At 41.4% G+C, this 16,596-nt stretch overlaps 1 protein-coding gene across 1 annotated transcript; it reads left to right on the top strand.

Moving 5' to 3' along the window:
* The first annotated feature begins 9,299 nt into the window (after window positions 1-9,299).
* Window positions 9,300-16,272, top strand: BIRC7 (baculoviral IAP repeat containing 7). The gene is made up of 6 exons (XM_009893443.1): window positions 9,300-9,819; window positions 11,721-11,820; window positions 13,113-13,194; window positions 13,297-13,342; window positions 15,503-15,574; window positions 16,070-16,272. Exons 1-6 carry the CDS (start codon window positions 9,300-9,302, stop codon window positions 16,270-16,272), a joined length of 1,023 nt encoding a protein of 340 aa, XP_009891745.1.
* The last annotated feature ends 324 nt before the right edge of the window (window positions 16,273-16,596 follow it).

Raw genomic sequence — 16,596 nt, 5'->3', positions numbered from 1 at the left:
GGAGGGTCGCGACCAGCCTGACTGCGGGCCGCACCTGCGCACACCGTGGGTTGTTTTTTTTTTTAAATCAGGTTAATTCATTTTATTTTCCTTCCGGCTGCTGTTTTGCAGAACCTGGGTGAAATCTTGGCCCCCTTAGCGTAGGTTATGTTGATTTCAGCATGGCCAAGAAGCCAACTAGTGTTCAGGGAGACTTGTCATTTACCTACGCACCCTTCTGAGGGAAGGTGAGGAAATGAAGCAGTATTAAATAAGCTGCCGGAGTTGTGATTGTTTGGTGCTGATTTCTGCCAGAGTTGAATCTCTGTAATGTTCAGGGAGGGCTGGCTTAAGGAGAAATAGGGTTAAATGAAGGCAATGCCCTTTTATGTCTAGGACTTGAGTTCTACTCCATTAATAATTGTATTTCTGCTTCTTGTACATTGTGGGTTGGTGGGGTTTTTTTTATTTCTTTGTTCTTTTCTAAATGGGTGGAATATCTAATGAGCAGAACTGTTGCTACTTCTTCATAGTTTTTAGGTCCTGCTTAGGATCCCTTGGTCAAGATAAATTTTGTAGGTGCTGCACAGAACAAAAGGGCAGTTTCTGCCCTCCCCAAGGTCCTGCAGTTTATACATGTTTTTTCTTTCTTATTACATGTATTACAGTAACACCCAGAGCCCTTACTGTACTGCTGACTTAAAAACATAGTAAATGATAGGTCACTTAGTGCCCGATTAGCGTATGGTGGACTGGGAGCCTCTTATGCCACAGCAAAAGAAAATATCATTGCAGTGCTTCTAAACAACACTGGTACCAGAGGATAGCAACTCAAGGAGATTCATAGAATATAATTTCTTTTGACTTCTTTGGAAACCTGTACAGTAAATAAATTTGTAACAAAAAATTTTCATTGATTAACAATATATCACTAAGATTATCTTTAACATGTTACATAGGTGACTGACATCTGTGTGGAGAATGGAAATACTTGTCCTTAAATTGGCCAGAAACCTGATTTTTTTCTTGAAGGTATCAAAATATCTGCAGAGATTTAGTTTGGTAAGTCTCTTTTGGCTTTGAACATACTGCCTGTGTAGGTTTCTTGACACAAACATGCACCATTTACAGTTTCTACGTATGAGCAATATAAGAACATATTTGAGAGAAAGACAAATCAAAATCAGGCCTTCAACACAAGTGTAATATATTGTGTTATTGCCTGAGGTAATAACTTGAGGCCCAAACTGGGCCTACTACCAACTTGTGTGATGGTTGTATCCAGTCTCATTACTGCACTCACAAGTAGCTGGAGCTCTGACCAAGGTAGTTAAGGCTCTGCCATAGCAGACAGTAGTTTCAGACCTTACAAACTCTTACTTGTAACATCTCCATGCTTAATTTTGGCAGTAAAAGTGGCAAATTCTAGTCCTTATGAAAGATACTAAACAATGCAATTATCCTTTCCTTTAGATAGAGTTAAAACCAGAGTCTTCTCTGTGTTCATATGTTTGGAAATTGTGAGTTTGAGTTTGTATTTATTGTTTTAATAAAACATCTGAAATGAATAGTCCACTTTCTTTTGTCCTTTTTCTGATCAGTCATCCAGAGCTAAGGGAGAAGGAGTACTGCATTAATCCTCGGCACCTGGATATGCTTTGGGTAGCAAATACCTTGCTTAGGTAGCAAGTAAAAATTGATATGTTTTATCTTAATTCTGTTTGCCATGCAGTACAGCTATGGACAAAGTCAGTAAGTCTGTGCTCTTGAGAGTCCCTGGATGAGCTGGCAAGGCTATCAAAAGAGCAGTGCTTCAGAAACAAATGTGAGAAGCGTGGCCAGAGTGTGGGACGTGTCTGGAAGCACAAGGGAAAGGCTTGTCTTGGATACTTGGGTGATGGGCACTGCTCTGAAGTCCATGTGATTGTGTATGTTCACTAGTCTTGATATAGAAACTATGTGACTATGAATCATCCTAGCCATGAGTGCATGTAGGCAGAATGTTAGAACTGTATCTGCTTCAGCGTCCTAAGGTGCAGGGGAATGCAGCTGTTAGGCTATACCTGTTATTTTACATTCAAAGCCAGAGCGTGTCAGGCATGTATATATATGTATATGCCTAAGTCCATGTTTGTGTGAACATTTTTTTTTTCTTTTGCATTAGGAAAATGCGAGTTACTGCTTCTTCCTGGTAACTTTAGGAATGATCTTATGTATCCAGTGAGAAGTACACAATGTTTTAGAAACAAAGCCAGTAAGATGAGAAGTCTCAGTTGAAGCATATAGATAAGAGGCATTATTCAGAAGTATATCAACTCAAGATACTCTTGGAGTATAACACTGTAACCTAGGGGGTGACACAGGTTGTTGTTTGGTTTTGACTTTGTTGAGAGTAACATAGTGGTATGTTCTTTTACTATAAGAAAAAGTTACAGATGTCTTTTTTCTTTCTTTGCTAACACTCTCTGAAACCTCAAAAGAATTCATGTGTAAATTACAGAATGTATTTATTTTTTTTTTTTTTCAAATGTAGATTTTACAGGGATTTTCTGTAGCCCTATCTGCTATGAGCATGGGCGTAAAATCAAACGTTGCCATGCTGGAATCATCTCCCTCCTGCACCCCACGCCCCAGTGGAATGTAACCAAAGCAAGGATCCAATTTTAATTTCCATCATTTTAGGGTGAAAAATAAAAGCAGACACACAGAGAAATAGTATCTGTTCTTCTCTCCTGTTTTTTGTGTCACTGACACATTGTTTGTGAAAACATGAGAAGGGAAATCATATGCAAAGAGTGTGGCCTGTGAACAGATATCATCTGACATCATCATCACACATGCTGTTCTTTGCAAGACAACTTCATTGAAAAGCTGTAGCAAAAAGCTCAACTGAGCAACAGCTGATCACAAGGACTCACCCACGTCTCCCTCTTGGTCTTCATCATTGGCTGCTCTTTTGTGCTGCTATCATGTAGTTTCCATTAAATTGTAAGGTCAGTCTGTCTTTGCTTACTTATTAGAATACGGGCAGCCATTTTTCTCTTCAGCTTTTTGCACTGTCTTTTGGGTTGGTCTGTTGTCTTTCTTCCTCATCTTTCAATCTTCCTATTGATTATTGATACGGGGACAAAAGAAACCTATTCCGAGCCAATTTGCATGGAGAAAAAACAGATGATTGCTAGTGTGAATAGCTCAAGAATAGATCTTTCTGCCTGTTGTCCAAGCAATATTAAGGCAGCTAGGCACATCTCTCTACAATAAAAACACGTTCCGAACTGTAGCAAAATTTAATTGGAAAATCAGATGTTCCATGTTCCTTGATGGCTGATTTTCCACCAATTAAAAAGTAGGATGAGCTCCATTAGAGTCATAACAATGCCTGACAAATCCTTCTTTAAAGGTAATTAATGGCTGAATGGTGGAATGTACATTAGTCACAAGCTGATAGCAATCTCTTCTGAAGAGTTGTTACTTTTATTTGTGTACAACTTGGAGTAGCAATGCCACCCAGTTTACATGAGACTACATGTCTTCTGTTCCTGTACCTCCTGCCAGGCTTTGAGTAGGTAGAGGGAATAGAGCACAAGCGTGCAGCCATTCCACGTCAGAATCGGGAGGAATTTGGAAATGGTTGGAGTCAGTGAGAGAGGGAGAGGCAGGAACAGAGAGGAAGGAGAAGCACAACTGATCTTTGGGGAAACCAGCCAGATGCTACTCAGAAAGGGAGGAAGAAGGGGAATATCATTCACGTTTTCCATGCTTACTGTGGAAGTTGTACTTAGCCATCCAGTGCTCTCCTAATTCGTATTCCTAATCCCTGTGCTGCTGCTCAGCCCGCTCAGCACTCGCCTTGCTCTTTTGATATCACATTGATTTGCTGAAAACTGAAAATTGTTCATTCAATTTGGGGCAGCATTGAATTTTTACAGATTTAAGTATTCAGAACGTGGTGGGAAACAAACAAAAAACCCTCAAATAATGGGTAGGGTTTGGTTTTGTTCTTTTTTTCTTTTTGCTCCCACGATGTTCATTGGTAAAGGCAAGAAAGGGTAGAAAACCAAATAAAGAGAAAAAAGACCCTTGAAAAAGAAACTCTTGAATTCTTCAGCTCCAAAAGCCTCACAATGTTTTTATTTACTCTTAATCTACTGATGAAAGCACAGCAGTCTTCCTTGAGCTAAACCACGCAGAACAGCTTCATCCCCTTAAAGCTATGTAGAACCTCGAGGTTAGAGATGCTGAACTCTGCTGGAGTTTTTCCAGGGGCTCCAGTCACCTCAGCCCTTCTGAGCTCTTTATCATGCTGTCTCCAGCTATATTCGTAAATACTTGTATTTATTGATTGCTTTCCTTCCAAATCAGGCTGATATTAGCAAACATATTTTTGATTAATTATGTTTACATTCCTTCCTTCTTAGAGTGTTTCCAATCACTGTCTAGCATTGGTTTCCAGTTATGCTTGAAATGATACCAGCAATGTCAGAGTTACTCCCTTTCTCATACAGGGGCAGGTGATGGTGCTGTTGATCGTTATCACCAATCTGTCCTGGACTCCTGGCTGATGCTTACCAATTCCCACATTTGTCATTAAAAGGATAATACTTTCTGCAGTTCTTTACTGGAAAAGCTGCAGGGCAGCGTTCCCCCCACAAACAGTCATGCACAGGCACAATTGTCTCTCCCTCCGTTGTTGTTGTGGAGCAATGGTATCTCCTACCTCTGTTTGTCATCAGCTTATTACACTCTTCATTTTCAGAAGTGTTCAGAAGTTCAGTAGGACATCTCAATTCTGTATAAAGGAACTAAAAATGTACATGGATTGCTAAAAAAGATCAATATTAATTGTATACAACACATTAGTATGTTACTTGCTTTCAAAAACTTGATGTGCTAAAATAAAACCACGTAATTTTTCCATGTTGACTTATTTTTAATTGCTCTCAGCATCAGACTCACTGTCACTTTGTCTTCTGCTACAGTCATCTCACTAGTCCTGTTGAGCTTTCCTTTGTTGATGAAATGTTCCCCCCAAAATTACATGATCATATCCCCACAGAAAACCACCCTTAAACCTGTCTTGAAGCTTGCATGATGAAAGATTGTTATGTAAGCCAAAACCCCCTAATAATTGCTGACAGAATCAGTCAAATTTTGAACATTAAGTTAGAATTAACTGCCTTTCAGCTCCTCTGAGCTTTTATACAGCTTTTCCCTCTTTAAGGGTCACCCTGGGGGCTCCCCATGAACAAATGGATCTGTACGGGCTCGGCAGTTCAGTGCACCTTTACCGCCACGACACGGGGCATCGGTCCTACCCTGTGCCATCGGCAGAATCATGAAGTGTTGCGGGAAAGCATCCCTCAGAGTTGCTTGCAGACTGCTGGTGCGGCCAAGGTATGGCTGTGAGGAAGGCAGGTCGAGGACGTTACCATGTTCCCAACAACTCCTGAGGTCACATTGGAGAAGCAAGGTGATTATAAGCAATACCAGATGAGGTCACTGCTTGTAAAATGCTTTGTAAAATCAGATCTATCGATCATTATTATGTATTAACAGGTGATTCGCTACAACCCATCAGCAAAGTCCCCACACAGCCTCTGTGAGAGAGATTTGCTTAACTCTGTATCTTATATTTTTAAGATACATTCCTCAAAAATCAATATAGACTTATAAAGAACAGGATCTGTGGAGCAGAAGATAATGTGCAATTACATATAAATTCGTGATGGACAAAAAAAAAGAACCACCTTCACTTGTTACAAGATTCTGTAAATTTCCTATATAAGCACTGCCCTCTGCTGCTCAGGGATTTTCATTAACACATTTAATTAAAAAAAAAAAAAAGGTTCACCACTCTTCGTTTTAATTAAAAGGGCTCTGAGTCTTTTTTCTTAAAAGCAAATTCCTAATTTAGCGTTTTTTACAAACATAAAACACCTGTGTTCTCCTGTTAACATGTAGAACATGTTTTGTCAAGCACATAGTTCAGAGTAAGCTGCATGTATCTTCTCAGGCAGAAAAGTGGTAGAGGAAAACACATTTTCAAGTAATTGCACTTTTCAAAACTAGCCTTAAAATCCTTCACTCTGAATTGTGGCCACAGGAAGGTGAAGGAATAGAAAGATTTTGAATTGTGAAGATGCAATGGTGGCAAAAGAGTGTTTATTTCCAAAGTAAAGGCAATGCAATCTATTCAAGCTGGCTTGAGTAAATTCTTGTCGCTATTTATCTGTTAATTTTATAGTACATTTGCTTAAAAATTGTCAGGTGCTAAACACATGGGAGAGCAAGTTGAAAAAGACGCAGAACTGGAGTCCCAGCACGATTGCAGGGGCTAAGGGGGCCATCGCCCTCTTGATAGGGAACTGCTGCGTGCCCCTGCACGACGTACCCCAACGTATTTGACATATGTCGTAACTGCCATCTGGACAACCTTCTTTTACAATCGGATTATGTTCGTGCCTGTTATATATCAGTATAAATTAAAGAAAAAATCATGGCTGCAGTAGCAAAGGTACTGTAGCAAAATAGGACGATTGCAAGCGTTATGTCCTAGGGGTCGTGATGCCGTGACTGGTACTGTGCTGCATTTCAACAGGATCCCCAGGCTTGGGGGTTATTTCTTTTTTTAGAGGACCCAAACAGTTGTTTCCTGGAGGAAGTTTGATCTTAACTTTGTATCTTTCCCTGGTGACTCCCACTTACAGAGATGAAAATTGGACTGTTTCACCAGTAGAGAATTTCAGCCCAAAACCAACCAATCAGGGAAAACGAAGCAGTAGAAATGGGCTCTGCGTCAGGTGGGGTCACTTACGCCTTGAAAGGGGTTCTGCTGCTTTGAGAAAGACCTCTGCATTGCTGAGAAGAGGGGGTAGCTTCAAGCTTGTGGGGTTGGGAGAGTCTTAGTTCTTAGAAGTATTTTGTTGAGGTTTTTTAGCATATTGCAGGTAAGTGTCTTTTTTTTTTTTTTAGTTTGGGTTTTTTTTTGGTTTTTATTGTGCTAATCATGGGGAATTGTTGCTATGAGCTGTATTGTTGCTTTGGGAAGTGTATTACTATGTAGGGCTAAGTAGTGGATTGTGGGAGAACATTGGCATTTAGTAGTGTTGTAACTAAGATATCAATTAGGTTTGGACAGCCTGGTTAACCAAGTTAAGGGATCTTCTGTAGAGTATATCAATATCTTTGCAGGTAAATCATAATGGGTTGCTTCATAAACAAAAGATAAATATATTTGTTCTCCTTTGTTCCAATTTTTTTTTTTTTAAAAAAGCTTGATTTAGCTGTTAAGCTTTTAAGTGGAAAGACTACCCTTCTTTCTTTGTGTTTTGCTGCAAAGTTTGCTCTGATGTGTGCTTCCTAAGTGGAAGGAAGCTAAGATAACTCGGTTGCCTTCTAGGTGGAAAACCAGCATTTGTTGTAGTTCAAGAATAATAACTCTTGTTTTGTTAGGGCCTAAGATGAGAGCAGCACTAATATTGTGGAGCTGTACCTGATGAACACGTCTCTCTGTTGCTTCTCTGTTCTGAGAGCAAAATCTGCTGTGCAGGCTAAAAAACTGCATGCTTATAAATTTGCTTAGCTTGCAAATTCTGCTGTGCATCAGTGACTAACGGGTTTCTTTTTTTTCTTTCTGTATGGATTTTTTTCTTTATGCTGGTGACATAGTTCTTGAGTAACTACTTTATTGTATTAAATAAAGTATAGTTTCTAAAACAAACTTTTAGAGCCTTCTTTTCCTATAACTCTGGTTTCTGTGGCTGTGTTTATAGAAGGAAATTCTAGTTGCCAATGCCCCTTCTCTGCCTTGCTGCCTTTTACCGAGAGGGGCATGTGGTGGAGCAAGCTTGCTTTTGCTTTTAAAATCTCACCAAATGCGTGCTCTCTATGAAGGATGGATTTGTTAACGCTGCCTACAGGTCTTGCCACTAAAATGCTCTGTAAGTTTTCTCCCCTAAATGGACTGCAGCCCTTAACTAAGAGGAGTAGTACTTCAGAGATGCTCGTGGTTCAAGTGCCTCTTAGTGGTCTCTGTGGCCAGGTTGGCTGCAGAGTAGCCGCTGTACAGGTGGTCCCCACTTCATTGCTTTTTCAACTGTGCCTATTCACAAGCGCACGGCAGTAGTTGTCTATTTTCTTAATAATGTTTTGTACTAGCTTTGAAACACCGTATCTTTTTGGGTGTGTGCATACATACTTTTTTGGGGTTTTATTTAATATTTGGTTGGGCAATGTTTTGGGTCTGTGTGCTTATAATGCTTAGCTCTGATAACCAGCAGATTGTTAGCACTTCCTTGGGATGAATTGACCTGTTGAGTTAGGTGGTGAAGGGATTTTCGGGGCATGTACTTTAAAAAAACTGATTTGATTGCACCTACCACTTAGTCACATGTGTAGTGACTTCACTCCAAAGGAATTCCTTCGGAGTGATTAGTTAAATGGATCCTGATTCTCAGTTGTGTAATTGTATGACCTTTGGAAAGTGTATTTGCCAGCCATATAGAAAATATTAAAAGCAGTAGCTGAGTTGCAATTTAGCTTACTCACGCGGGGAAAGGCTGTTACCTTAAGTAGGATGAGGGCTTGGATAATTGGGCATTCAGTAGCTTCTTTAATTTTACTCTTCCTCTTGCACAGAACTAGCAAAGGCGGAAAACTTGATTTAAGGACACCTCCTTATAGAAATGGGACCTAATTATTTTAGACTGTGTCCTGGAGAAGTTCTAGTTTGTAGAGATACCTCTGTATAGTCACTGTTTAATTAGCATAATAAGGTTATGAAAAAACTACTGATATTCTGTGTAGTGTTTGGCTGTAAACTGAATGAGACACTACTTGTTTGGGTGTGGCCGTTCTCCACTTTGTTACGGCATGCCTTCTTAAATCTCTTGTTGGGGGGAAGCAGAGTCTTTTTAATGTTAATTTAAAGGCTGGGGGAAATGACTGGGGATTTATCACACAGATGAGATGCCGAAAGCTGGGTTGGTTCAGTTAGGGAGGCAGCGCAGGTTTTGTCCTCCCCCTCTGCTGTCTGTTCCCGCAAATGTCTCTCTTGTGAATTGGCAGAGGGGCTCAGAAAGTGCTGGTCTCTTCCCTTCAGACACTAGTGAGGATTCAGCAAAAGTTCAACAGTAAAGTACAGAAGCACCAGATTCCTGATTGGGCCACAATTCCAAAACAAGCTCGGCTTTGTGAAGACCAGGAGCTTTCTGGAATATGCATGGGGATGTGGAACAAATAACGCAGGGTGAGTGCTGCCTGACACTGTGAATCCAGCTGACTGCTCTGGGTTATCTCATCCTCTCTTTCAGAATAAGAACATGGGGGACGTGACACCAGCAGAGGAGGCTGAGCTCAGGGCTGCTTGCTGCCAGCTGTTCGAGTCCAGCATGAGGAATGAAGCAAGAAGACTGAGGACTTTTCAGCAGTGGCCAGGCACCTCCCCCGTGTCTCCCCGAGATCTGGTCAAGGCTGGCTTTTTCTTTGTGGGTCCGAGAGATGAAGTGCAGTGTTTCTGCTGCGGTGGTGTCCTGAAGGACTGGGGACCTGGTGATTGCCCTGTAGTAGAGCACCTGAAGTTCTTCCCTTCCTGTAAATTCATTTGTGGTGAGGATGTTGGGAACCAAGAGACGTTGCCTCTTCAGGAAATCTTTGACACTGTGGATGGGCAGTTCCTCAGTCTTTTGCAGGGGATAGACAGCGAGGAGACCGCCCTACCCAACGAACCAGAATATCCAGAGATGGTAACAGAGGAGATGAGACTATCTACATTTCAGAACTGGCCACAATATACTGACATGCATCCTGAGCAACTGGCTAGAGCAGGATTCTTTTACACAGGTAGGTACTCCGGAGAAACATTTTTAACTCTTATTCAAGTTAACTTTTGAAGGTGTCACTGTGTTTTATTGCTTCCACAAATATTTGCGAGTATGTGTAGTGTAGTTAGAAACCACATCCTTCCTTCAGCTTGTGCTGTTTCACTTGCTGCTTGTGCAGAATCACTTCTGTGTGAACTCCTGTTTGGGTACTGAGGGGTCCACTAGTAAGTCAGTTCCCTAATCAGCAAGAGTGGAAAAGGTAACACGTTTTAAACAGATGTTTTAATGACGGAAAAGCATGTGCTTTAAGATCCATTGAGCCTATTTATTACTTGCACTTCTAAAAGGACTTGAGGCAATTACTTCACTTGTCATGTTTTGTATAAGCTCTGTCTTGCACTGAAGCTCTCTTATCAAAAAGAAAAGTCTTGTTGCTGTAAGGACTGTGTAATACAGAAATAAAAAAGGTACCTTTTCATTCTGAGGAAAATAGGCAATATTTCTTATCATATGCATGTGAATATCAACAGAGCATCATTGTTTCATCTCAAGAAAGCTTTGTTAGATAACAAGTTTGAAGGAGCACTCCTTCCTGGATTGACCAGTCAGAGGAAATAATTACAATCAGGAATTAGCATACCATAAATAACTATTGGGAGGATCCTTCTGTTTTTTGAAAGATAATAATGTAGTGATATTTGTGTGTTCCAAGTGTGACGTCTTCCATATGAAGGAATCTGTTTGTTTTGTATTTGCACATCAAACTGAGACATGGGAGGAAGTGACAGGCATGGTCTCTAAAATAAAGGTCCCTTAGCAGAAACAAACCTGTGCATCCTGAATGCCTCACGCTCTCATTGTTGAAGTAAAATTGAAATGCTCATTTATCCACTTAAGTACTATTTGTTAGTAAAGATGGGAATGGGAGAAAACAGCCTGGAATGCTTTGATAGCTGGAAAAATCTGTACCTGTCTACTTGGAACACAGTAACGGGGGCTAAACAGCAATCATGCCTAAATGGAAGAGCATTATAGGCATATAAGCTTATCTGCCGCTTTTGACTTTCTATTAATTTTTAAGGCACACAAAAGACCAGCACGGCCAGGAACATGGAATAAACTGTACAGCAGTGTCTGAGCTAAAAACCCCTGTGTTTTGTGTTGGACTTGATTTATCACTTGCAGAGGAGCTCTTTGAGAGCCTGGCACAAGAGACTTGCTTTGGGGACTCGCTAGGCAGCAGCAGTCTGACATGGCACCCTCCTGCCCTCACTTGAGCAGGAGAACTCTGGAACAGAGCACTTAAGTTGAACCAAACAGTACTCTAGCGTGAGAGTGTTTGCAAGATGGTGTTTGTGACTTAAACTCACTGGCAGCCTTTACTGACAGTGTTTCATTGCCCTTAGGGCACATGGTCTTAACTGTGTTTGGCTTTGTGTCTTTGGTGTGGTGTGGTTTTGGTTTTTTTTTTTGTTTTCTCTGTGAAGAGAAGCACAGAAGCAGGATGGGTAGCCTGGGACTATGGTGTGTCAAATTCTTATACCTATGAGATGGAAGCTGTGTACATCGTCTGACTGTGCCTGCTGCTGGTTATGGCAGATTGTGGTTAGGACACAGAGTATTTTTATAGGCATAATTAATTACAGTTCTACTCCAAATGAAGGCGAGAGGGGATTAGATAGGTATGTGCATGCATGGGAGCTGTGGTGTTCACGTGTATGCTGCTTGTTAGCCTGTGACCCAGTTCTGGAATCATCTCAACCAGTCGCAGCTCTGGGAGTTCCAACTCTCTCTCGTTGGATTTCCTGCCCCTGTACAACTTGCACAGCACTAGTGAACTGTCATGTTCTGTCCAGGAGCCTGTTTTGGGGCATATGGTGTCTCGGATGTCAAATTTCTTGATGTCTCTCCTCTTTTCAGGACAAGATGATGTGGTGAGGTGTTTTTACTGTGATGGAGGTGTGAGGAACTGGTCGTTTGGAGATGATCCTTGGAGGGAACATGCCAAATGGTATCCGGGGTAAGTCAGGCTTGGTTGACAAACATCCTTTGTAGCACGACCAAAAGAGATGCCGTGCATTCCGCACTGATTTCTTCTTTCATAAGATAGAAGTACCCCCAGTTGAGAGACAAATGAGTCACAGGTGTACTGGTAATAAGTACTGCTTCCAGGCTCTGTTATTAGCTTAGTTCTAGATTTTTCTACCTAGCTGGAGCAGGTGAAAAGCTAGTCAGGTATGTTCAATCATATTTAACTGCATAAGCTGTTGCGATAGTCTGTAACCTTCTGGAAATCCCTGAAATCTCAAGAGAAAAGTTCTGAATCCTCAAGGTCAAAGTTGCACAGCAAGGGACCATCTTCAGACCCTGGTAGGGGGTCAAGATAGAAAACTTGTTTCTAGGTCTGTCACTTAGTCTGTACTGTCTTCAGAAAGTGCCTTCTTCCCACACTCCCCTCGTGTGTGGAAGAACCAAGGATTGGTCTGAAAACCTAATCATCATACTTTTTAGCTGCCTCTCCTCTCTTGTTTCTCTCTCTCCACTCTCCCCAAAAAGCAGTGATGTGTGTCTCGTGTCTCTCTACATATAGTATCCCTTACAATAGTTTGCTGACTCCAGGACAGTTGGCCTCAGTCCCTTTAGGTTTCTTCTTGGTCACGGCCACATCTTCTATTCCCAAGGCTGATTTTGTCACTGGAGTGTTTTGTGTTAATGATGAAACCTACTGGATCATGGCTGGCTAAGCTGTAACTAGTATTTTGAAAAGAACTGTAGAAATAGAAGTGGCAAATCCTGAATATTTAGACCCTCTCACTTTAAAAGCAAAATTAAATATTCAAGCTCAGGTAGAGTGGCACAGCTCAGACCTGAGATTTTCAAATTTGACCTAGAGTTTACCATCTAAAAGTTCAATTGAAATCACTTTCTTTGACGTCAAATAACAGCTTTTGTTTCTACTACTGAGGTACAAAATGAAAGATATTGTAAACCCTGTTTTTCTGTAGCAGTTCTTGTGGGTTTTTTTGTGAACTGGTCTATTAGCACAGTCTCTGTGATTTGTTCCAAAGGACATTGCAACTGAGCTCATCTTGAGCCAAACATGAAGACTGAATTAAGGGGGGCGATCATGAGCCTCTTATCGTTTCCCTTTGTGCAAGGGAGGGGGAAAGACCACAATACTCCATGTTGTTTAATGAATATAGCATTTTGCTCATAACCCGATAGCACCCTTTGCTTCTAAAATTCAACCTACTACTGCTGCTTTCACTTGAGATATCCTGTACTAATATAATTAAATCTTTCTGCTTATAGGTGTGAATTTTTATTGCGGTCAAGGGGAAGAGAATTTGTTGGCAGTGTTCAGGAGTCCTTTTCTAGCACCTTGCTATCTCCAGTGAGTCATGAATACTTTGTGTATAGTGGATGGGGGGCTTGGTAGATAGGGGGAGTTTTGAACACACGCTTCTCTTTTGTGACTATCTTGTGACGTTTTCAGAGAGATTCCTGGGATCAGACTGAACGAGATTCCTCTGCTTCCCAAGGTCAGTGCTGTAATTACATGGTGTTTTGTCTTCTGTTAGAAGTGGTGTAGTCTTACTGTTTCTACCCCACCCCAGCTACTGTGCACTCTGTAAACATGGTGTTTGTGAGATGTTTTGATATTCAGGAAGCTGTTTCACTTTATTTTTAGGAAATGGTCTCTAGCATAAGAAGCAAAATGGCTCGCTCTTGTGAGACCTCTTAGTCTAAGACCAGAGACACTTAGCTAGTTTGGATAATTCTGTGACTTTTGGGTGCTTGCCTAACCTTTCTTTGACTTGTCCATGCTCTTGATGATGTTGTCTGTCTGTAGGGTCTTTCAAACTACAGAATTTTAAACATACTTGTGGTAGGAGACCAGAGAACAGCTAGCGGGTCTCATTTTTCATGAAAGTGTTGATCCTGGGAATCTATTCCCATTCTTCAGTTGCTCCTGGAAATTTCAGTAGGTGAAATCTGGCTCCGATAACTGTAGAAAACTGATTTGTCTCATTCTTTTGAAGAGCCTATCCGATAGGATGAGCTTAAGAGAGATTTAAGCCTTTGAACAGGCTGCCAGCTGAATTTCCCACTTCTGTCTTTACTGATGAATGGTTGAGCTAGATTATGAGGTAGGAGAGACTTCAATTGGGATGTTCCTCTTGATCTTCATGAAAGCAGTTTTGAGACTTGTGTTCTGGGATGTGAAAACAAAGATAAGGATTCTGGACTGGGGCCAAACTTGGGAGACCTGGTTCACTGATACAGTAGAATAAATCATCCAAAAGTAGTCTCTTGGCTTCTATGAAACTGCTTTTGATGACTTTCTTGTGAATTATGATTGAAAGTAAAAACTGTAAATCTGGATGTTGATCTAGTTATATAGATAGCCTGAGGAACATACTAATGCCATTTTATATGTAACAGCTTCAGGGAGTGGCATGCTTTTTGCCTGAAGTTCTGCCTTTTTGGTAAAGTGTCTGCTCACTGCTTTACAGATGCTCTGAGGAATTGGGAATTGCAGGCTCTTCCTTCTCTGGACCAGTTGACCCTAGTGCAGAATGTCTTGCAGATGGGCTTTGACCCCACCTGGGTGGCTAACCTGGTAGAGAATAAATACATACTGACTGGGACTTTCTACCTTTCTGAGTCTGAACTGATTTCCGATCTGCTTCAGCCAGACTGGGGAGAGAGCAGCAGTGCAGAGGAAAGCAGAGGTATGCCTGACTCGCACACCCACGCTCTTGGTGGATGTTTAGCCCCTTATTCACTTCATCTTGAGCACTACTGTGTCTTGCGGGTCTGCCTTCTCTCTTCCTAGGCTGGAACTAAGAGTAGTAGTGTACCCAAGCCTGCCTTTCTTTGAGAGTCTGTGAAACAAGATTCTGCTTTAAAGAAACCTGAAGGAGCGGTGATTACTGGGGTATCAGTAACTGTATCTGCCTTCAATAGGCTGTGGTCTAGATATAGATATCCTCAATATTTTCTGCTGCCCTTAGACCTGCAATAGCAGACAATTGCAGGACGTGGAGGCTTGTGCACAAATTCACATCTGATGCAGACAGAGGCAGTTGTCTGATACAAGGCTTCTAGGATGGATGGGTGCTCCAAGCCTCTTTAAAATTGAATCAATGACTTGATCAGAAATAGCCATACTTCTTTTTTGTTTGGATAATATATATTCTCCTTAATTTATCTATGTCTGTCTTGTGTTTTATCTGTTTTGTGGAGTCTGTTTGCAAAGTGGAATTTATTTGAAGACGCAGTTCTGCACAGGCTTTCTCTGGTAGCAAGCCTGCTTTCCACAGCTCCTGTCTCCATATCACAGTCTGCCATCACTTTCGCTAAGGGAGGGGGGGGCGCAGGGAATTTGTCCAAAAGAGAATGCCTGACTACGTAGTAGCACAGGAGCAGGAACGAGCAGCTGATGGCTCCTGCTGTCTGATAGGCAAATCAACTTTGCTGAGGAGACAGTGTGATGTGGGGAAGTTGACATACATAGTGACTAAAGCCCCATGGAGAACATCCACTTCACCAGGTTGACTGTGAAGTTAAGAGCGGAGTAAAGAGGCGTTTAACCTAAGGCTACTGAAATCCAGGATACTTCATCTTTTTAAACAGCACTGTCTGAAGAGGTAGGAAAGGGGTAGCACTTAATGCCATCATCTTTCCTGGTTGTACAGATGCTGCTCGGAGAGAGACTGAAACATCAAGTTCGAGAGAAGAAACGCAATCTGTGCAACAAAAGGAATCAGGTGCACTGGGCTGGCAGTGGTGGTAAAATTGAGCCTAGGCATAATTGAAATAATTTTTATAGAAATAATACGAGTGGTCATTGTATTCATTCATTTTTTTAATCCTGAGGGGGAATGTGTGCTAGCTTAAATGGTAACTGAACGTGGAGACCCTTATTCAGGAACTGGAGTTCTGCTGTGAAGCCGACTGTTAAACAGAAAATTCAGTTTATCTGGATAACTTGCATATTACAGTAAAAAGATGTTGATCTCTGTCCCTGCTCAGTCCAGCATGTGCAGATATGCTGAATCTTGAGTAGATAAGCCAGAGTCTATAATAGCTGTAGTCTTTCAACTTAAATGAAATTTGCCCAAGAGGTACTTTTGCCATCTTCACAGTCAGTCTCTGAACAAAATGATGAGCAAGTTGCAGTGTGATTTCCTAAGATGACAGGGCTGGCACTCTGGAGCTGTTATAATACTAACAGTTTGGGCTTTTTTTCTTTTTTGGTAAAGATGAGTCTCGGATGAGCACAGAAGAACAACTCCGACGCCTGCAAGAGGAAAGGATGTGCAAAGTGTGCATGGACAGAGATGTGTCTGTTGTGTTTGTTCCTTGTGGCCACCTGGTAGCTTGTGGAGAATGTGCCCTCAATTTGAGATTGTGTCCTATCTGCAGAGCGGTCATCCGGGGAAGCGTGAGGACTTTTATGTCCTGAAGCGTGATGTGCCTAAGGGGAAAGATAAGTTTATACAACTCATTCGTAACACAGCAGAGGAAGAAAAGGAGTAAATAGTTTGATGCTGGAGCAATCTGATTTGCAGAGTAGCTTGGCGTAAGTGTAAAAACTTACTAAATGTACCTCCTATGCACAGTGTTTCTAGTAAGAGTTGCTGGTTTGCTGTACTCTTGCTGATCTTGCTGTAGGACTGCTCCAGAAAAACTGATGGTTTCTTTTGTCCTCCAAAAAGCAGCTTTTGTTGACAGAGATTCTCCTTCTCCAAATTCTTGCATTCTCAAATGAATCCCTCCTCTGTGTTGA

Source organism: Charadrius vociferus, unplaced genomic scaffold, assembly GCF_000708025.1.
Source record: "Charadrius vociferus isolate BGI_N301 unplaced genomic scaffold, ASM70802v2 scaffold259, whole genome shotgun sequence".
Lineage (NCBI taxonomy): Eukaryota > Metazoa > Chordata > Aves > Charadriiformes > Charadriidae > Charadrius > Charadrius vociferus.
Note: the sequence above shows the minus strand (reverse complement) of the source record. Positions and strands in the feature narration are given on the sequence as shown.